General features: G+C 37.3%; 1 protein-coding gene and 1 long non-coding RNA gene across 4 annotated transcripts in view; one reads left to right on the top strand and one right to left on the bottom strand.

Moving 5' to 3' along the window:
• The first annotated feature begins 6,799 nt into the window (after positions 1 to 6,799).
• On the top strand, positions 6,800 to 14,022 carry LOC309502421. Its single transcript, XR_014207260.1, has 2 exons — positions 6,800 to 7,099; positions 9,486 to 14,022. It is a non-coding gene; the product is annotated as an uncharacterized lncRNA (long non-coding RNA).
• The window catches only part of adarb1b (adenosine deaminase RNA specific B1b), a 165,427-nt gene continuing 153,080 nt past the window's right edge, over positions 11,606 to 23,952 (bottom strand). For all 3 annotated transcript variants that reach the window (XM_082174686.1, XM_082174687.1, XM_082174688.1), the window contains 3 exons: positions 21,944 to 22,125; positions 17,851 to 18,029; positions 11,606 to 15,821 (listed from right to left, as the gene is read on the bottom strand). In XM_082174686.1, the coding sequence (XP_082030812.1) occupies positions 15,645 to 15,821; positions 17,851 to 18,029; positions 21,944 to 22,125 (538 nt within the window). In that variant the 3' untranslated portion in view covers positions 11,606 to 15,644. The remainder of the gene's footprint in view (positions 15,822 to 17,850; positions 18,030 to 21,943; positions 22,126 to 23,952) is intronic.

Below are 23,952 nucleotides of genomic sequence, written 5' to 3'. Positions count from 1 at the left end.
CATGTTGAGAGACTAGTGTTTGCTTAATATTATAACTTAATAATTTTAGTATTAGGTCATTCCACTGGGTGAATGCAGCAATGTTCGTCAATTCTGGAGGATGTTTTTGAGAGCTCTACTGTTACTCAAGGACAGATGTGAAACGGTCATACATAAAATGTGAACAACTCTGAAATGCAATTTAACATTTCAGAGGCTGAGGGTTTTGGGACCTCTACGGTTGCTCAAGGTTGACTGACAATAATTCAGGCTATTAATGGTGAAAAACTAATTCTAAGATGGTGTGAAAATATAAATAGAGGAGCTAAAAAAACTATAAATACAAAAATAAAATAAAATATGTATATTATGTAAATAAATAAATTAGGCTAATGATAATAATAGTCATTTGAGTATCACTTTATTTTACAGTCCTGTTTCATATGGACATATTAGTTTTTACTGTACAATTACTGTGTAATAACTATAGGTAGGCCTACTAACCCTGAACCTTAACCCATGTAGTTACCTTATAGTAAGTAGGCTACACTGTATAAGTGCACTTACTATAAATTAAAGAGCATCAATGAATAGCGTATAGTTTACAAACGCAGTTGTAGTGTAAATGAACGGCCAGAACGCATTTAAAGTTTTCTGTTTTCAGTAGAAAACTGTGTGTAAGTTAATAACTAATGATTTTTACAGTGGATATGAATAATAATAATAAAAAAAACGTACTTAAGCTAGACAATTACTTTCTTAGAGCTGCTGTAAAGCCAAAACAATCTTTGTTTCATTATTTTCCTATTATCACTGCAAAGCTGCTTTGAAACAATCTGTGTTGTAAAAAGCGTTATATAGGGGTGCACAGAACTGGTGCGCAGTTGCTCATGCATGGTCAAAGTGCAATGGAGGGAAGTGCTTTTGAGTCCCAACATTTTTTGGGACAAGGACACGTTTACTTACTGGAGTAGGATTTTTCTCCATCTCTGGTAAGATAGCAATCATGATGATAAGTGTGTTCATTCATTATTGGGGGTGCACCGGATCGAAGTTGATCAGTGATCTGTACGGACCAGACGCCACGGTTCGGGACGCATGTAATTCGCGGATCAACTGCTAAGTATAACAGTCATAGAGTGGAAGTGTATCATGTCTTGCCAATTTACACATTCAAACGATTTTATACGCGGAAAGAAGAGGCGAAAATTGGGACTCGCACACCCGAAGCGCACGCACGCACGCAGAGAGAGAGAGAGAGAGAGAGAGAGAGAGAGAGAGAGAGAGAGAGAGAGAGAGAGAGAGAGAGGCACATTTCAGACCGAATTGATCCCTCTTTCGCGTTTACTTGCTCTTGAACAGACACATCGGCCTACAAACAAAATTATATCAAAATACCCGTCTCAGCAAGTATTCTCTCGGTTATGTCATAAGTGAACAGTGGAGAAAGAAAGCGGATGTGTGTCAGTACATTCGGACTGTGCATTCTGTCTTAAAGTGACAGCAGCCTAATATTCCTGATGTTGTCCGTTTCATAAATGTTAATAAAAAAACAAAAAAACATCATCATCAGAAAATCATCAAAAGTAGATAGTGAGAAGAGCAGTCAGGTGGAAAGTGATGATGACAGCTTGTGTCGCGTAAAGTGTGAGTACCAAGCAGCATCTCCAGGTGCTCCCTTGTGAACCAGACCAAAAAAGTGATGTGCACCCCTGGCTATATAAATTAATGTGACTTGACTTGACGTACTGTAGAGTCCAAAAGTCTGAGAACTAACCAACTAACTAACAAACTAACATGTGTGTTCAATAAATAGTGTAAGTGTTCAAATGTAAATAGCCTTTTTATAGACTTTAAGGTTTATGTCTACAGAAGTTGAATTTCAAAAATAAAAAATGTGACAACTAGCCCCACTCTCATCTATATATTTATACAGTGGGGTCCAAAAGCACATATTGTATTATAGACAGTGTAACAATATATACTTATAATAGTACCACATTTGCTATTTTATTTTGTGATTTTCTTGAGTATGGGGAGGCTGCAGTAGTTACTGGTCAAATTCTACAATCCTTTTTGACTTTCTGAAATATGACAAGGGCAAAGACCCATTAGCTGCCATTATAGCTCCACACAGACAATTTAGATATTCAAATATGCCCTCGCTTTGTGGAAACTGTTGCAATGAGAATCTGAATAGGTAATGTGACATTAATCTCTCTCTCTCTCTCTCTCTCTCTGCATTTGTCCCGTAACACACCTTTGCCAGAGAGAGGTGTGTGATGTCTCTTTGAGTCTACCGTGTGCCCTGGAAAGAAAGGGGCATCCGTGCCATTGAAACAGGAAGGTCAAAATGCTAATTTGCTCTCATTCTTCCTCCACGTCTCCCTCACCCATCAATAGAGACTGGGTCGATGTTTTTAATTATTCTGTCAGCTTCAAAGAATTCCTCGTCAGAATATCGTGGCGCCCGCGAAGGTCTGAGCTCTCAGATAAATGTTATCCATTCCTGTGACGACGTCTCTTCTCTCTCTCTGCGGACTCTCAGGTCGTACCTCAAGAGTAATTTCTATAGATCAATATGCTTAGGTTTGGCAGAGGGAACGGGGCCAATTAACTCTCGGGACATTAACTAAATGGTTGTGTGAAGTTAACGGGCGTGTAGTGTTTTATTTGACATCAGGAAACAATGTAATCACAGGCCGGGCTCAATCCAGGGCACACAAACACCAACAGATCTCTATTGTGAGGTGAAAGCTCTTTCCTCAGCATCACCGCAGGAAAAAATCATGCAGCTGTCGGTCGGCATTGCAAGAGTCTGCAATAGCAAAGGATAAAGATTTCCAAAATATCAGAATTTGCATGTAAATACACCACAACCAAAACAAGAACAAAAATTATATATTTTTGTATTATATTATATATAAAAAAAATTAACAAAATGAAGAAAATGTGAAACTCACTGCCACAATGCTAAGGGGCCGTTCACACACAACACGTTTTCCATTCCACTGCGCTACCTTTGCGCTGGACGGACATGTTTGACCGTCTTGTTGCGTATTGAGTCTTTTTCAGCGTCTCACGCCGTTCTAAAAACACGTTAAATTAAGTTCAACTTTAAAAGACGCATCTTGAGAGCCGAGACCTTGCGGTTTTTCCCCATTCTACTACCCACTTCTCATGTTTTTTAAAGCAAAAGCCATTTTTCCACTCCACTGCGCTACTTTTCCATTGTTTTTTTAATGTAAACATGAGCTAGACGGACGACTTTAACCATTGCACTTAACGTCTTTTGCAGCGTCTCGCTGTAACTTAAAATAAGTTCAACTTTAAGTTCAAGCTTGTAGATGAAGCTAATTTGCAACACTCCACAATCATCCAACATGCAAACATCTTGCTCACTTATTTTTATTTATTTTTAACACACTTCAACAAGCTGCTCAATTTGAAGCCTTATGTTTGCAACACAAACAAATTTCATTCATACAAATCATGTTCAAATAGGCAATTACAGGGGTTTTCAATCTTTTAGATGCCACTGACCCCCAAATGACCACCATCTTCATGATCAAGTTTAAAAGGCATCTATAAAGTTTATTGTTTAAAGACCCAAATTAGACTGTGAAAAGAATATTATAAATGTCTAAAATATTATATGGAAAATATTTAGTATAAGTTACAGTTACCACAGTATACTGTGAATTTATTCATTTATTCATTAATTTGCTCATTTATTATTTATTAAATCAAAATTTTATTTATTTATTCTAAATTCTGTTTATTTATTTTAATCTTATTTATTAATTTATTCATTTTCTCATTTATTAACTTATTTGTTTCAGTCAAATTTTTATTCATTTATTTTAATGCAGTTTTCTTTTTGAATCTAAGTTTTATTTGTTAACACAGTTTTTCTCTCATTTTTTTCCACGAACCCCCTAGCACTCCCTTCGGGCCCCCTGATGGTCCCTGGACCCCAGTTTGAAAAACCCCAGGCAATTAGAAATGCTCACCTTAACAAACGGCACATGCTTCGATGAAAACAGCAACAATACATCAACGGTATAGCAATAACAACTGTAAAAGCAATGATAGTGACAACAAGAGATATAATAAAAATGCTGATAGCAACAACCAATAACCACAAAAACGACAACAACAATATATTGTTTCAGCTCATCATCTTCATGCAACCACCAATATATATGCGAGTTAGAAAAGCGTGGTGACATCTCTTCATCCATCCCTGCTCTCTTCTCCAGGGGAGAGTGAATGTAAAGTTTAACCAACAACTTGAAATGAAGCCCAGATGCAGGGTCCAAACCAAATTGAAGTGTGCTGGATTCAGATAAGTGTAATGTCCTGGGGTTTGCGGCCCGTCTCATAGCGCGGCACTTCTCTTTGCTCTCGGTGACAGCTGGTGTGGCGTCAGCGCGCGCGGGGAGACAAGGTCACCGGGATTCCAGGCTAATAAATGGTGTGAAGATGGAACGGGCCGGTGGAGAGCGAGGCTGTGGAGCGATTCGCCACATACATCAACTCCACTGAGCAGAAAATTGAAATGGAAATCTAGGCCTTGAATGAGTGCAGATCCCATTGTCCCCAGAATGCAATCTGATGATGTATGATATCTTTTAAGGCGGCCGGTCCCTGCTCGCCGCTTCATTTTGAACCACAACTGGACAGGTGAGCTCATGTGAAACTTTGCAGGCGCGTCTGAATGAGGTTCCCCAGACAGAGTATGATGACTCCTCAGTGAAAATTAGATATATAAGAACATTATGGATTCATGAAGATCAAGATGAATGTCTCCAGGGAGTAAACTAATTTCTGTATATACGCAGAGAAATGTGATAAACACTTGAGGTTCAATAGCTTTGATGAGAAAAGCAATAAAAGCATAAACATAAATCACAAAAGCAACTGACGCAGTAAATTTCAACACAAGACTAAACATTTAAGTGTAAACGAACACAACGATGGCAGTGTAGCACGATTCCTGAATGAAATAAATCATACATGAGCTGTGAATGTGAGTTCGCAGTCTGTGTAGATATGATGCAGTGACAGAGTTTGAGTGCAAATCTTTCTGTTGAATTGTCAACGCGAGCTGTGAAAATAAACTATCACACAATCACGCCCTTTTATCACGCCAGTGTAGTGCGAATCCCGAACGAATTGCTGAATTCAGAACCTCTTACTAGTAGGCCTATACTACTCGTACTACCTTTATCATACCTTTCTATGGCAGAAATAAGAGTAGGATGCTAGTATGCGGTTCCGGGTAACACTTTACTTTGATGTTCCTTTTGAACGTGCTGTTGACTATAGGTAACTCTGCAACTACATGTCAACTAACTCTCATTAGAGTATTAGTAGACTGTCTGCTTAAAATCTGCTGACACTTTATTGTGGTGGTCCTTCAACAGACACTCTACTGACTGTAAGTATGATGTCCTACTTGCCTGTCAACATGTATTTATTCTAACATGTATTTCCATACCTCCGTGCACCTGCACGTTTCATGCTATGCAGAGTTACACAGATGTCGGTCACCGAGCACCGCAAGCGAAACAGCAGCAACCTTTTACACAGTTCCTCCTGAACCAAAACAACAAGCTTATGCTGCGTTCACTCCATATACTGCAATTTGGAAGAGATGGAAACCTGTGACGTTGTACTCTGAGCGGATCTTGACTCGAATGTATGCGTTTCAATAGCAACACTATCAACGCTGAAATGAATCTGCAGCAGTCAGGTGATACAGGTCAGTGCTCTTTAAGTTGTTTATGTTCATCATTATTGTAAAGTTATGTGCTTTGAGACATGAGTTTAACGCCATCTCTTGTGACGCTATTTGTGTTTTGGAGGTGTAGCTATGGAGACGTTCTGAAGGGAGGCTGGGATCTAATGCTTTCAAAGCTAGCTCGTTATTGTTAGCCTCTCCGAAAATTGCCTACACTACCTTTTAATGAACTTCAAGCTATATCTTTCGTCTTATTTCTATACCGAAATAGTTATTTTGCACAGGAAACGGGTTTTAAAGCAGAGGTTTTAAAGATTTTTAGACAGCTTATGACAGATTTCATGCTAACACATGATGAGGATGGATGGAATAAACATCCATAAACAAGTAAGCTTTTCATCTTTTCGTCCATCGCATATGCGACACAAACACAAGGCCAGGGGAAAGCTTTCTACTCGAAACTGATCTAACAAAACTGAGTCAGCAAAGGACAGAGTCCGTCATGAGGAGAGGTGGTCGAGATGGACGAGACGGGGGGCCGAAACTCCCCAGCTAATAAACTTCCAGACAGCACTGCTGCCATTTCAAACCAGAGGGTAGGTGAAGGTGATGAAGCTTTCAGTTTTCAGTTCTTCTGGGGACATAGCCTGCACACAGCAAACACACAAAAGTACAGGTTTATATATTTAAAGGGATAGTTCACTCAAAATTTTACATTCTGTCTTGTTTCTTTCTTGTGCTGAACACAAAAGAAGATATTTTGAAGGATATGGGTAACCAAACAGTTGTGGGGCACCATTGACTTCTGTAGAATAAAAATTAAATAAAAATGCTATGGAAGTCAATAGGGCGACACAACTGTTTGGTTGCACACATTCTTCAAAATATCCTTTGTTGTGTTCAGCAGAACAAAGACATTCATTTGGTTTGGAACAAACTTGAGTGTGAGTAAATGATGACAGAATTTTCATTTTTGGATGAACTATTCCTTTAAGAGAAGTGCTTTGATGTCAGGAACATACCCTGGGATAATATAAGGTAAATCTCATGAAAAGTATTTATTGTACAATTCCATTTAATTATTCTGATTCAAAATCAGTTGTTTAATAAAAAAAACATTCTATTACAGTATAGGTAAAATATATGTTTTTCTTCAGTTTTGGGATGAAATGTGAACATGTTTCCTTGAGGTTTCAGAGGTCCCTGTAGTTTTTTTACACAGAGACAGGACTGATGCAGCAGTGATGGTATAGCAGGAGGTGTTTAGAGGAGAATATCTCCATCTGTTGAGGAACATGGGTCTCCGGCTCCATTAAGCTGATCACTGAAGAAAATCAACGAGCCACCGCAGGGAGAAGCAAACTAATGGCCAAGGTAACTTCATTATACATGACAAACTGTGGTTCTATATCAGAGAAGTGGAATTATCTTAAATCCAGATGGACTTTTTAATCACAATAAACGGACAAAGTTTTTACAACTAATATTGGCCCAATTATTTCAATGACACACTTCACGCTATTGCATTACCTGTGTCTGTGTGATTAACGTTGCTTCAGGACATTAGTCAGGGTTCCCAAACTTCCATGACTGATGTAATCATCACGAACGACTGGAAGTGTCACGGGGAAAGGTTTTTTTTTTTTTTTAGCTTTCCCCATTAAACAATGCAAACTAAGCATAACCTTCCTTACGTGACCAAATCCTATCATATGTAGCTTGGAAAAAAAAGAAGTAATTTATCCATGTCTAAAAATGGATTTTTTGAAAAATTACCAATGAATAAAACCGTAAAAAAAAAATTGTGAAAAAGATTAACCATGAATGATTAAATTAAGCATTTTCTCTGAAGTTGTAGGCAGAGCGCAGTCACATAAGTGGGTGGCCAAATTTCTTTGAAGAATCACAGCTAGAGCTAGAAAAAAAAGGGAAAGAAAGCCACAATTCAAAGAAAATGATCAATGGTATTTTCCATGAAGTTATGCATTGAAGGAGAAACCTCAGCTTCACAAAGATAAGAACTGCAGGAAAGGAATAATATTTCAGATTTCTCTGCAGCCATCATTGCTGGAATAATAATGTCATAGTTTGTTTGGTCCAATAAAGGATCTTAATGAAAACACTGATTCTACGAAAGAAAAATCGGTAACACTTTATTTTACAGTGTCCTTGTTACAATTGTACTTACCATAACAATAAATTATGCATAATTACATGCCTAACCCTCAACCAAATCCTAATCCTACCCTAACCCTAAAGTAAGTACATGTAGTTATTAATATTACTCAGTACTTAAATATAGAATTACACTGTAACACAGACAACTTAAAATAAAGTGTAACCGAAAAATCATGATGGAAATTGAAATAGTCAGTTCACTGGGTCATCACTCCAGAAAAACTGAAATCTCAGAAATCTCTGAAACTTTTGGTTAAGTTCCAACTTCATATTTCTAATAATTTTTTATTTTATTATATAGTACTACACTCTCAAAAATAAAGCTCCCAAAAGGGTGTTTTCACAGTGATGCCAGAAGAACCATTTTTGGTTCCCAAAGAACATTTCCGTGAACATTTTTCTTAGTGTGAAGAACATTTGAATAATCTGAACTAAATAACCTTTTGTGGAATGGGAAGTTTCTATTAATGTTAAAGGTTCTTCATGGAACCTGCCAATAAAGAACCTTTATTTTAAAGAGAGTACAATAAAATATTCTGAATATTCTCTGGCTGATCGATTCATTGGAAATAAGACTTTGGAACTGATGTTGCAGTATTAGTTCCAGTGCTAGATTCATATTTTCATTTTCAGTAAATCTTTTACATAATTCACATTTAAGAGTGGTGTAATTGGACAACTTTTTGAGAAGTCATGTCTGTGTTATCGATTCTTTCATATTTCACTTGATAGACATCCTTAAATATGATTACGTTTTATATCTCTCAGTTGTTCTTAACAAGAGGACTGAAGGTACATTCACACCAAGAACGATAATAGGCCTATATTAGTGTCCACGCCAACAGATAATAATGCTTTATTTATTATAAGCACGCACTGCAGTTATAATGTCGTCTAATGCTTTAAATGCTCAAACTCTTTAATGGTGAATTCTGACTGTCAATGTTTTCATTGTTCATCTGCTGGAAAAAATTGTTCTGAAAGTGATTCCAATGATAACTTTCCTCTGTGCCATTATTGTTATGGTTGTGGTGTGGAATTACCTATTCTCGTAGAATTAGAAATATTATAAAAACTACAGTTATAATTAACGTTCTTGGTGTGAACAAGCCTTTACTTTCATCTGAAGAACAAAAAAGATGATATTTTGAAGAATGTTGGGGTTAAATCAAACTAAATTGTATTATATTTAGTTTCATGTACTTTCTTTTAAAAGAAAGATCCACATACAGATTTGGAACAACATGAAAGTAAATAAATGATGGCAGATTTGATCATTATTAGGTGAACTATCCCCTAAAGTGACTATTCCCCAGACCATTTTTTGAATGAAGAGATTTAAATCAAAATTTCTCCATTAAGACACTCTAAAGTCATCTTGCGAGCAAGTTTTCCTCTAACACGCTCGCAAAGAGGAATATTTAGCCAATGAAATTTGAAAACAGTGCAATCTATGATGCCAAATTTATAATTCTCTGACAAATCTAGGCTTTTCATGAGCGTGGGAACCTCAATTGCAGTGAATTTACCTCCTATTTCTCAGCCCATATTAGCTGGTGAATAATTCCTTCTGTTAATCCAGATGAAGGAGAAGTACCCAGCACACGTGGAAGAGAAGCATGAACCTGTATGTGCTTAAGATCTCAGCAAGCGCAGAAGACTTCAGGGCTTCCCGGGACGACTCCGACTTGAGAAAGAGATCAACTCCCAGCCGTACATCATAAGCAGATCCCACCGGGCAGACCGGCTTTTTGAGTGGGTCTGTGCCACTGGTTACTGATTCATTATTAATACGAGCACCATGCATCTGACTACTAAGCCAGACTCAAGGAGAGACACTGTTTTTATCCGAAGGAGGGGAAATGACAACATAATAAACACTGTTTGTTGGTTCAAGCATCCAGTGGTGCACCTAGTCTGATGACTGAAGATTAATTCAAAGTTAAATCCATCAGATTCCAGTTAATTCCCATCAGCAAGAAGTTTTGGAAGAAGTTCTCCAGCATTGCCGTCCTGAAAGTACCTCGGCAAACTTTACAGGGGCTTGTGGGAGTGAGTGCGGAGGCTTCGTAAAGCTTGACAGCAGCAGTGGCGACTGCGGAGCTTCTGCCTGCATGTGTGAGAAATAAAGCAAACAGACTTTGTGCATGACAGCGCCTAGATCAGTAACAACAGCGAGTGTCACAGACACACACACACTCAGTTCCAAAACCTCCTGTTTGCATGAATGAGGCCTTCATAGGGAACTTCAGAGGACGTGAAAACTTTACTTAAAAAGTGCTTTACGAATGACAGTTTAGAGTTTATATGGAGTTTTATGAGAAATAGGGACCTTTCCATATACCACATATTACAATTTATATTGCTTAATTGATATAACAATATAATGATAATACAAATCAGGGTTACACTTAAGGTGGCCATGTTACAGTGCGATTATGCATATAAGTACCGAGTAATAATAATTTACTACATGCACTTACTATAGAGTTAGGATTGGAGTTTGGTTCAGGGTTAGTTGCATGTAATTATGCATCATTTATGGTTATTACTACAGTAACTACATGTAACATGTGTAACAAGGACACTGTAATATAAAGCGTTACCAAAATCAGATTTTTGTGTTTGTGATGTACAGTGCAGGTCAGAATTATTTGCCCCCTTGGTAAATATGATCAAAGATGGCTGTAAAAAATAAATCTGCATTGTTAATCCTTTTGATATTTTATTATTAAAAATTAAAAAACAAAAGGTTCGATTTTTGCTTTAAAAAATATATATATTAAAAGGATAATCAATGCAGATTTATTTTTTACAGCCATCTTTGATCATATTTACCAAGGGGGCAAATAATTCTGCCCAGCACTGTACACCTTATTTCAAAATATGTAATTTATGGAACACATTTCAGATGCATCACTGTGCATTTTGATATTTCAGCACAATCTATTAAATATAAGCAAAATAAATTGATGAAATGCTTTAAACAATGTCTGGTTTAGTATTATACTGACACTTCTCAAAAAAACAACCTCCCCCACCCGCCCAAAAAACTATTATTATTTTTTTTTAATCAGATGACAGCTGATATACACTACAGTTCAAACGTTTTGTTTTATAGATGTTTTTTGTTTTTTTAAGTCTCTTAAAAAAGTCTCACCATTGTAAATAAAAAATAAAGCAAAAAAAAAAAAACAGTAACATTTTAAAATGTAAAGTATTCCTGTGATGCAAAGCTGAAGTCTTCAGTGTCACATGATCCTTCAGAAATTATTCTAATATGCGGATTTGGCGCTCAAGAATCATTTCTTATTATTATAAATGTTGAAAACAATTCACGAATACTTCATGAGATCACATTGGACTGACTTCCCTGATCAGTGGAATTACTAGAGCTGAATAAAATGCACCCACATTTGAATGCATATATTATTAATTTCTTAGCTTATGAGCACACCAAATGCCACAGAAATCTATTTCGAGTCGAGTCTCCCATGTGGAGCACTATTTATATAGAGAACACCAAATCACTCACTTATGAGGCTCCGTTTCGCTTTAGAAGGAGCTGCCCTTAGGTACCTCACGTTGAAACAGCCACTGACATCATAATTCAGCTTTTATAGTTTTATGTGAAGTAGACACACAAACACACACTCTTCAAATAAACCAGAAAGAAGGGAAAAAAAACACGACACTAATATGCAAAGGTAAACTAAGATCTTTTTTATTTCTTGAATTTTTTATTTTTTTTTATGTATAGATCTATTTTTTTTGTTCCTTTTTTCTACATACAAGTCCTTTTTTTAAAGTATGTCGTCATGCTGGGTGCAGCTTCGGTGAAGTAGCTCATGCAGGTGACCCATGTGGATATTACGAAGGACAGGCAAAAGACGGGGTGGACCGAGATCGAGCTGGACCACCGCCGGACTCCACTGTACAGTCACCAAATCACAAGACGTTTAGAAACGGGCTGGCCAGGACCAGGGGGACAAAAGTCAGGACTCTTTGCTAAGACACGGCTCAGATTCCCAAAAGAACACAATGAAGAAAAAAAAAGAAAAAATCGTGACATCATCCGCTGGCGTCTCACGCCATCAAAACCATCCGTAATAGAAAAGACGACAGATAAAGAGAAGGTGAAGACGAAATTAGGATGATGCAAAAGAAAGAAAAAAATATATATATTTGCATTTGTGTGTGAAAAAAAATCCCATAAGTCTCCCGCCCTTGAAAAGTGTCACCAGCAGAAAAAGCTACTTTTTGCTGAGCCACATTTATGTAGAACCGACTGTGCTCATTAATTTCAGGCCGTAATCCTTTCCATTAGAGCAAAAGGGAGTCAAAGTCTACAGTCATTAATCATTACAGTACTGCAGATCCCCACACACGCTCATATGGGGCCGTCACAAATACATTACGGCCTCTGCAAGGACACGGCAGCCCTGGCATTTTGAGTAAAGACCTTAAAACGAAATTGCATGTTGCTTTTTGAGTGAAAAATTTAAATTAGTAATACATATGCAAGGAGTCTACTGTAACAGCATTAGAGAGGGTCACAATATATTTACAGCAGTGCACCAGAATACTGAGGACGACGAGCACGTCCCAAAGCCAATCCCGACTGATCCAAACTCACATAAAGACAAAAAAAAAATACATTAGTGAATATTATGAAAGAACAAAAAACTCAATCAAGGCTGAACTGTAAAATGCTGAACAATCTTTGCACCAATAACTTTCTCGTCTTTTAAAAAATATTCTCAGTTTGTTTTAAATGCTTGAAAAGAAAAGTAAATTGACATCTTTGGTGAAGATTCCACAGCAATCTCTCAGTCTTGTTTGCTAGAATGCCAACTGGGCTCAGCAGCAGGTGCACAAACACACACACTCGGACCGACGGACGGACAAACACGCATACTGCTGGTTTCTTTAAAAGGTTTCAAATCAACAACCAATCCTGCTGGAGAAACCTGACGCCATCGAGCGGGAAATGGAATGATAGCACTGGCAGAACGAAGCAGGTCTGATTTCATGGAAGTATTATGGAAGAAAAGGCTCTGCGACCCGTCAAAGGAAAAGTTCACCAAAAAAAAAAAAAAAAATCCAAACCTGTATGTGGTTATCTTTTCATTGGGATAAAATATGAGCGCTTTTAAAGAATCTTAATGCAGCGTTTCATGGTGACCTTGGTGTACGTCTTCAAAAAAAGGGACAATTAAACCACCGAAAAATAGTCAATATTCAATATTTATGACTTTACTAATGGAAAATCTTTCCTTCTGCTGCACCTCTCAAATGTTTTATTTTTATTTTTGAACATACAGCAGTTTGGGGTCATAAATACTTTTATTACTCAAGGATGCATTAAACTGATCAAAATATATATTTATAGTATTACAAAATACTTCTATTTCAAATAAATGCTGTTCTTTTGAACTTTCTATTCATCAAAGAATCCTGGTTTTTACACAAATATTAAATCAGCATAAATGTTTTAAACATTAATGATGATGGTAATAATAAATGTTTCACTGAACTAGAATGTTAGAATATTCAAATGATTTCTGAAGGATCATGTGACACTGAAGACTGGAATAATGATGCTGAACAATCACAGGAAAAAATTACTTATTTATTTTGATATATTCTAAATGTGTAATTTAATATTGTAAAAAATATTTCACAATTTTTACTGTATTTTTGATCAAATAAACACCGTCAAAAACATTACCATTGAAGGTGGTAAGAATTTTTAAGTGTACAAAACTGGAAATGTATTGAATAATTCCTTCCATTTCAGTCTATTCCTCACACAAATGATTCCTGAGGTCTGAAATATAATGCTTTTTAAGCTTGGCTGTCATTGAACTGCTGTTGTACTCAAAGAGCTGCATAAAGATCCTTTAAAAATCTCCTTTTGTGTTCCAAGGAAAAAACTACAGCATACAGGTTTTAGGGTGAGTAACTCATTTTTTGGGTCAGCTACGCAGCCTTGTATCTTTCATTTTGTGTGTCAAAATCATATGTCTGAAATGTTATAAATCCCACCAGGAGTTTATATTATACAGCAACACTCCTGGAATCCGAAAACCACCAAAGCTCAACTTTAAAAAAAAGAATGATCGGTACAGAAAATAGTTCTGCTTCCTAGCTCTCTATAACCTTACCAGTCAAACATGCTGCACTGGATAAGCCATAAATCAAAGAGCGCCTGAGCTCCTGGCTCAGACCTTCCTACAGCAGAAGTCTGCGGAGGGAAAACCTCTTCCTCAAGGACACGGCTGAACCCAGCCTTACAGAAACCGTCTCGGAGGATTCAGGTCTATGCAGGAAAAGAAAAGATCCTCGAACTAGACGCGAGGATAAAGTGAAAGTCAGAGTCGCCCCTGCAAACCCTCGCTTCCGCATGCAGAGATGACTTTTGTCAATAATAAACGTGCATCGTTTTTCGTGAAAAAACTCCCACAATGCCCTGCTCTCGAATCTGCAGTGACTTAATGCAGCATGAATGCTGAAGGACGAGTTCATCCAGAAACAAACTGATTATTATCTCACCTTCATGTCGTTTCGATTGGTGTTCGTCATGCAAAGCTATTATTTGACTTCGGAAGATTTGGAATAAAAGTCATATGGGGGAACTTTCATATTTGGATGAACTGTTCCTTTTAACATGAGCGTAACTCGATCACATTAGCAGATCAGGCTCGCTGGGAAACCCGCCGTCCGAGTGATTCAAGGACTCCATGCTGCTTTAAGTCAATGCAGTGTAGAAACGTTAAAAGAAAAGAAGGGCTTCTAAAAATGGTCCATTACAGGCCACTAATGTATTTAGCCCAGATAAAGGGCTTTCTTTGAGCGAGGCTGCCCGGAGCCTTGCGTAATTCGCACATGCATTTTAAGACCTCTGAGAAATTTAAATAGCCACGACACATTGTTTAATAAGATCAATGCACTTTGGTTGCATCTATAAGAATACTCCATTATCCAATTCAATTTACCGTTTGAGAAAACAGCTTTCGCTTCCAAGCTCTAAAGGAACCGTATGCAAAAATTCAAGTTTCCCTCCGAGGTCAAATTAAAATCCGAAATCAATTCCGACTAGAAAGACGGTGTACGCTAATTCTACACTAAAGTCCTGACAAAAGTGTGTCTATCTAAAGGGACCATGCTTTATAGTGATGATCTATGTGAATTTCTTCCCCTTTAAAAATCCGGAGGGAACGGAATAAAAAATATAAATATGCTTATGTTTTGCATATCAAGGAGAATCATGCTCGAAAGGTGAGCCAGCATCTGGGTAGGCTGGACCAGGAAACCTTCAGACCCGTGCGCACAGCTGTGTGGTCGACCTGAAGCCACGTAACGTACACGTTTACGGCGTCGAGGTTTTGTCAGAAGAACAACCCTCTCTCATGAAAATAGATTGAAAAACTAAAAATTACTTTTTTTTCCAGTTACAAATGACATTACATCCTGCTATCCGCGGAAGGCTAATGCCGCTAACTTCAAAACAAACAAACAAACAAACATACGTTAAATGACAACCTGCTTCTACGTTACAAATTATAAAGGCAAAGTCATGATTCACACAAAGAGAGCAAAATGACAGACTCTAAAGGGCTCTTAGTTTGTCTGAGAACAAACAGCAACACACACACACATACATACACACACACCCGCACATCAAGTGAAGTATTAACAGCTGGTTGTTGTCATGTCCTGGTCTTTTTATGTCCCCTGTTCAAGAGTTCAGTGAGAACTGGTCCTGTTCTATGGGCTTTTTCACCCAGGCACCCAGGCCCGCTTTGTGAAAGGCCTTGATGAGCGTTTGCTTCGCTGTGTGATACTCCTCCGCTGCTTGTTTGGCTTCGTGGTACGAGCTGGGCTTGGGCACTTTGATTCGCAGAGTTGATGAGAGCTGCCGAGAGAGAAAAAAAATGACAGTACATGATGTGTTTTGTTTGTTTTTCCACTATTTTGTAATATAATACAATACTCATTAGGCAGTTCTATTTTACTCTTAAAATGTGGGGGGAAAAATTCACGTTAAAGTCTGTGTCTGTGTGTGACAAACACACAAGACTCGTACGCACAGAAAGCCGCTTTGAGTTCTCTTACGCGCCCGAACGGACAAAACACACAAAAATATGCCAAAATACACATTTTGTCCACTATCCTCGTAAGCACAGTCTTAAATGAGTTAAACTTAAATGAGTAGTGAGATAACTTCATTCAATTTCTGCTTATATCCTACGTGTTAGATAAAATATACTATCTTTTTGTCGTTTCTACAATAAAATGTGGGGAAAAAAGTGGATTAAATGTGAAATGATCAAATATAAAAACTTTAATTTTAGGTGTGATAATGTTGTTCACTATTATAGTTACACACACACAAAAAATTTAATCGCGATTAATCGCATAGGTGTGATAATGTTGTTCACTATTATAGTTACACACACACAAAAAATTTAATCGCGATTAATCGCATGATTGTCATGAGTTAACTCGCGATTAATCGCAATTCATCGCACATTTTTTATTTGTTCTAAATGTACCTTAAATTAAAACTTTTCAAGTTTGTAATACTCTAAATCAACATGGGCATGGATAAATATGGATGCTTTATGCAAATGTATGTTTATTATTGAAACCATAGTCAACATAGAGCATGAAGACGAGACATGTTTCAAAGGTCATAGATGTTTTTCAAAGAACTTGTTCATGTCTATTAGACACATGTAGAAAGAACAAAGAAATACCAGGTTCCCATTATTCTCTTTCTTTGCACTGAGCAATTTACTAACACAAACATGTTTAGATTTTTGCATGACAGGACAGCTCTTCTGAAAATGCTAAATGTACATTTATTATTTATTATTACAATAGTTTGTCTCTCTCTGTGCCCATTTTAATGAAGCTAAATTCTTAATAAAACTGTTTTCATTGGTATATTTTGTTTTGTCAAACAACGGAATGAATATGAAATAGTGACTGAAACGCGACCCATTAAGACATAACCAGCTCTCCCTTCCAAGACGTTAATCTGCACAAAAATCCTGATAATCGAGCCGTCGTCTGATGAAATCAAATACACATAGAGAGAGAGAGAGAGAGAGAGAGAGAGAGAGAGAGAGAGAGAGAGAGAGAGAGAGAGAGAGAGAGAGAGAGAGAGAGATAGAGAGAGAGAGAGAGAGATAGAGAGAGAGAGAGAGAGAGAGAGAGAGAGAGAGAGAGAGATAGAGAGAGAGAGAGAGAGAGAGAGAGAGAGTACCTGGAAGTGCTGGGAGAGCAGTACCGGCGATTCTCAGAAACTAAATAAGGTTTGGGCGCTTTGTTGAAAAAAAAATAAAAATAAAAAAAAAAAATCGCTAAAGGGGTCTGCAATGTCGCTAAGTTGGCAACAGTGTATCTCCATTTCTCCAACTAGGGGTTGGGCCACGGGTCAAACAGAAAATACGCGCTGCGTTAAAAAAATTAGTGCCGTTAATATGATTTTGCGTTAACGCGTTATTAACGCGCTAACTTTGACAGCACTAATATATATATATATATATATATATATATATATATATATATATATATATATATATATATATATATATATATATATACACACACACACATAAACATACACACATACATACACACACACACATACTGTATAATCTATATACTACACTGTATATTACGTATAACTATAACTATATGTTATTACACAACTACAATAGTGAACAACAAAGTGAAAAACGCAAAGGAAACGCTTAACCGTTTTAGTACATGGTTGTCGTGTATATTATATTTTATATTTTTCCTTCCTGTTCTGTTATACCATTAAATATAAAGGATTGTTGTGGAAAGAGGTAACTAAATCCTTGTTTATAGTGTTTTAACATGCTTCAAATTTATATTCGCATGCTTCGTTTTGAAATTTGTGATAGTCTTACCTTAGTGTGTAGTGGCACCCAGCGGCTGTATATGGCGTGCTTACAGAGACGTGAGGGTCTGCCCATGTCATCCTTGCCTGTGGTGGCGTTAATGACTTCTAGAGCCTGATCTCCCACCGTCCAGTTCACACTGAAGTTGGGGGCCTTTCCTGGCTGACGGGCCTCAGCATTACTGATTCCTGCAAACACACAAATACACTCATAATAGTAGAAACTAAACCCGGAGATGGTGTTTGGTAGCCTGGGAAAACCCAGACAAACTTCCGGCAATTTAGATTTGCTCTGCAAGTAGTCTGGCAAAGAGCTCATTCAAGGCCATTTCTAATCCCTCGAAATCGAGGCACCAATCAGAAACGGGCTTTACACAATGACGATCGCTCTGATTGGTTTAGCCCAGAGGCATTTGAGCGACGTCCGTTCAACTTTAAATGCATTATTATATTCAAATTGCAAACACATGAGGACAGTCTCCATGAAAGACCCACTGGCAGATGAACGTGCTACTACATTTCTCTCCGAAACGGTAGGAAATTAAATTCGATTTAATAGAGGATTTTAACTCTGACAAGATGATTGACAGGGGAGTTTAAGTGACAGGATGCACGCGACAGATCCGTCTGATAAAGATGACGAAGTAGTATGTCCCAAAGCTTGCCTACTTTTCTGCTACACATTCAAAAGTAAATACCTTTTCTTCACAAAAAGAGTACATACTTTTATGGCGTAGTGTAATTGGGACGCAGCATATGGCTTTACACGATGACGATCGCTCTGATTGGTTTTAGGTCTATCCACTTGCGCCCAGAGGCATTTGAGTGACGTCCGTTGGTGACGCCCCTTTGAAAATGAGTTATTAATGAAGCTTTGCCAGACCATAACTCAGTTACTACTGAGAATGGTCTGGTTTTAACCAGGCTAGGTGTTTGGTGCATTTGGTGCAAACATACAGTGTGGCCCTTTTTATGCATACGACTTGATATAACTAAAATATTTCCTGAACAAATGCGAAGAAATTTATAAAAAAAAAAAAAAAAAATGTGTCCAAGGTTGTTTAAATAGTTCATTTTGAATAAACAGATTTAAACAATTGTAAATGTCTCCAATAAGATCCTAAACAACAGACTTATGACTTACACGTCTTACACAAGAACTCAAAAAAGCAATACCAAGCCAACAAAAAAAATGTTAGAGGACAGACTAAACCGGAAACAAAGAAGAAACTATTTTAACTGAATATTTACTTGAAGCAATGGTAATTAATTGAAAAATACTTGAAGGCTGTACGCCATTATTTTAATCTTTTATTCTTTAATATTTATATTCCTATTAAGGTTAAATGAATAATAAGTAACATAATTTGTAATTTTATAAAAATATTTCCATTAAGCATTCAATAAATGGCTCATTGCATTACCTCTTTACTGGCAGACCAAGACACCAGGAAGAAAAAGAGCTGATAAATGCAGAAGGGTCGTTCTTTGAGCTAGTGTTATGAAGCATAGGTCGAGTATGTTATGCTTCAACCTCCCACAACACATCATCAAATGGAGATTTTCAGCAGTAAGCCATTAAAAGCAAGTTCTGCAAGGAATCTGATGTAACCCACTGCAAAAGCAGCGTTGGATGTTTCTTATGAGGAACAAAAAGTGAGAAAGGATATGTTCTCTCCAAGAGCAGCCAACATCTCCCTGATGACTCTTTGAAACTCAAGCAAATATTTAATGAGGAAACCAAAGTGTCTAAACCCAGTGCGTAGACACTAGCTAAAAGTTGTGATGCTACTTAACTTACCAAGGTTTTTCAGAAGCATAAAAAAAGTTTATTTATCACATATATATCTCAAGGATTGGTATCAGGGCCGATTAGGCATCTGCTGTCACCCAAGTGTATTACAGTAGGCGATGGTAAGCGCCTTCAAGTGGGTTTACCAACCGCCATTAAAAGGAAAACAAGCTCAATTGTGCGTGAGTGACGCGTGAGAACCAGTGAGGCCTGTTCTAGCATGTCACATGCACCTTCGAGCTTCTGTGGTAAGTATATTTGATGTGCACTTTTATAACGAATCACTCAAAAGTCATTTATTTACAATTTATTTTTGTCTTCAGGCCATCCGAGACGTTTTTGTCAAAACCTGTTGCAATGGGTTGCGCCTTGCTTCGGATTTTATTGACAGCTTTCTAACCTTAATTCTACTATTTTTTTCTTTTTGTTGCATTTACTGCTTATTGTAGATATAAAATGCATACATTTTATATCAGTAGTACCATATTCATAATTGTGATGAACAGTGTATATATATATACATATATATATATATATATATATATATATATATATATATATATATATATATTATATATATATATATATATATATATTAGAGGTGGGCATAGATTAATTTTTTTAATCTAGATTAATTTTGAAATTAATCTAGATTAATCTAGATTAAAATGGCTCATTTGAATTCTGCCGAAGGCATTCAGAATATGTGTGCTACCCAAATAATGACTATAAAAGTAAGTCTTTGAGACGTGTTTCTCAAGCCAGGTGGCGCATTAGACCAGGGGCTCATCTCCTGTTTCCAAAATGCATCACAAACTGATTGAGAAAGCTGTTCTACTCATAGACTGTAAAAGGTTACTACTGTACTGTTACCGTCCATAGGCAACATTAGGTAGGCCTATGTTATTATCAACCTACTATAGGCTATCAATTAGGGATGGGCGATATGGCCTAAAATCTATATTGTGATATACATTGCAGCCTCTTGCGATAACGATATACAGTATATTATAATAAAACCATTTCAGAACAGATTACACAGACCCATGCTAAACAACTGCTAAATGTATTTTTTTTTAAAGGGTGTATGTAGTTTTGAGAACATATATTGTGCAAAACTGTAAGTATACAACATAATTTTGCAGATAAATAAAATTTAAGTACACTAGCTGCAGAGACTTAAGTAGGTCTAATGTTTATTATGGCTTGGAGCTTATGAAACCCCAAATTTAAAATTTGAATATTGTCTAACTGATGTCTTTTCAGTTAAAAAGAAACACAACAACGATTCTTAAAATCGAGATTATGTGCTACACCACTAAAATATATTGGAATAGGAATAATACGCGCGCGCTGGTATTCAGTGATATCATGTTTCGTTTTGAATTTGAGGTGGTAGAACGGATTAGTCGTGTGTTAACTTACCGAACTCTTACCCCACACACTCTGTATTTAGTTTGCTGCTGCTCGTCTGACGGCTTAAACCCGAACCAAGTCCAAATAATGGATGTTGCACCGATCTTTTTCACCAGCTTTCACTTTCAGCCGTGTTTACTTAAGATGACGACGAATATGCGTTGCAGCCGGGTTTACCTCGCGGCCGCGGGTAGATTGCGTCATCATAGCTTGTGTAGTATAGAGCCATCTCCCAACCCAACTTGGAGAATAGATTAACGGCGATATTTTTTTTATCGCGCGATAAGAGTCTCGCGTTAACTCAGCACGTTAACGCCGATAACGGCCCACCACTAATATATATATATATATATATATATATATATATATATAGTATGTAAAATACAAGTATCGAATCGGGACTCTGTATCAGCAGTTTCTTAATATTCAATGACTCGGATCAGGGGCACAAAAAACTTGATCATTGTTTTGTACCATGTATAAAAATATGACTGATTAAATTCAAAATGATTTCATGTGATAGTTAGGCAATTAAAAGATACCATCTTTATACGTAGCTTCAAAATAGTTAGCTTTTAGTAGGTCATTTTTCCTAACCACTAAAAGTGTAGCTTGACTGTAGCTGAACCACTTTAAATTTTGACAGCTTTACCCAACCAGCAGGGGCATCTGCGATTTCAGGCATGATGTGAATTACTGAAACAGGTCGTCGGTGTGTGATGGCGAGATGGAGAGCAGGCCCATCTAAATTCCAGTAATTCATCAAACCACAAGGAAATTGGAGGCGAGTTGGGGGAAACTGTCCATCTAGTAAATGGTAATACAATTTGACATCGGTGCCGTTTTCAATGATTCGGGAGTGTAAATGCGAGCCGGCCGTATGATGATGTCTCACCGCTGAGCAGGGGGCGGTTGAGGGAGAATTGCTGGGGCAGGTCTTCGATGTCAGCGATCCGCTGGTACATGGCTCTGGACAGATGATCAGCGTGATACAGGCTGCCCAGGATGATGCTGGAGAAGTAGATGGGCTCAGTGAAGTAGCTCATCAGAGAGCCCTGGATGCCCACCACGTTCCACCTGCAGGAACAAACACAAACACCTTCAAGACACATATGCACTTTTCTCTCTGATGTACGCAACCTCCATCAAACCAAACCTGGGGTCCATTTTTATTACAAATAATAATAATAATTTTTTTATTTGCCATTTTGCATAGTTTTTTCCTCTAATGTACGCAGCACCATCAGAACAGACCTGCAGTTGAGTTTTATTATAGTCAATTAGAATTATTGTTACATTTAATTAGAATGTAATTATTTTACAATATTATAATTGACATTTTCATTAATTTCCCCCCTGCTGTTTGTAACCCCTTCAGAACAGACGTGTGGTGGATTTTTATCATAATTAAATACAATTATTGAATTTACTTATAATTATTTTATTATTAAAATTTTGCATTGATTTCCCCTGCCGCTCGCCATCAGAGCAGACTTGCCGCCCAATTGTATTATATTTAATAATATGATTAATTATAATTATCACATTTTATATTTGGTGTATAATACTTTCTATTATTGTCATTTTCAATATTTTTTTTTCCTCTGCTGTATGCAACCCCATCAGAACTGTCCACCAGTTGACAACCACTGCTTTTTACCGTTACTGCATTGACTCGGCTTTAAAAGTAAAAAAAAGAAAGTAAAACATTTTTTTAATATATTTTTTAAGTTTGTTACTAGCCTGAAGTACTTCCAGCACGTTTACATAATGGATTCCTAATCCCACCATCTAAAACACTACAAATTACCATGTAGAAGGAGCATAGACAATCAGGAACTACAAGAATCACAAAACATGAAAACAACAGAGCAAAAAAAGCAATCTGGCCAGCAGCCCAGATGTGAATGATTTTCAAACGCCTGATATATAAAAACAGCACCCGTGGATGAATTGTTCAATTAGAGCTGTTCTTATAAACCACCTCATTTACATATTTTCTTTACAGGTCCCAGACTCACCCACTGGGTCTCCCTCCTCAGCCATTCACAGTCAAAAGGCCTAATCAAGCCCAAAGCTGCTCCCCAAAACAACACCTGCTGTATGCAGCTGAAAAGATCCCAGACTCAAGTGATTAGAGCTGTTCATTTCAGCCTGACCAATCAACAAGCCTCCGATGCCAGAAAGACACAGCTCAACTTGAGCTATTGCTACGGTTAACTACTTTGTTAACCAAGCACTAAACGCACTGCAGCGCATTCAGAGTTCCTGCTGGCGGATATCCAGTCTACCTGCGAAACTAGATTTATTTTTTAAAGGTTTGATGACACATCCTGGAAAACTTTTGACAAATCCAGACTGTAATGTAAAATGTGAATATTTCAATTATTTGATGAAATGTGTTCGAAGTCTTTAACTCTAAATTTAAATCAAAGTCAAATGTAAAAAAAAAAAAGAACAAAATCCATTTACAAGTATTTATTTCAGGAGTTGTTTTACATTTAATTCTGTTCTAAAAAAATAAAACGGGTGATCAGGAAGAGGGTTTATGCACGATAGACTTAAGCTAAAGATATGGCATCGACGAAAAGACATTCTGCATGTTTTGGAGCTACTGTTATTCTTATTTCAGACATGGTTGGATCAGCACCTTCCTTTAAAAATTCACAGGAACACCAGTGTGTCCCGGTTTGAAACTCACACCTAGCAGAGCAGGTACAGGCCCTGACGGAGGAGACACAGCGTTCTATCAACACCACACGCTCATTCATCTCGGCAGATGGGCTGCTTTTCCTTGAGTGTGAGCTGTGAACATCAGTTCTGCTGTGTGTGTGTGTGTGTGTGTGGGTGTGTGTCAGGCCGTCCCTGAGCAACACATAAACTAGCCCAGCCCTCACTAAATAC

The sequence above is a fragment of the Leuciscus leuciscus genome (genome assembly GCF_965113295.1).
Source record: "Leuciscus leuciscus genome assembly, chromosome: 7".
Taxonomy (NCBI): Eukaryota; Metazoa; Chordata; class Actinopteri; order Cypriniformes; family Leuciscidae; genus Leuciscus; species Leuciscus leuciscus.
The sequence above is the reverse complement of the archived record's forward strand: the minus strand, read 5'-3'. Positions and strand labels throughout refer to the sequence as shown.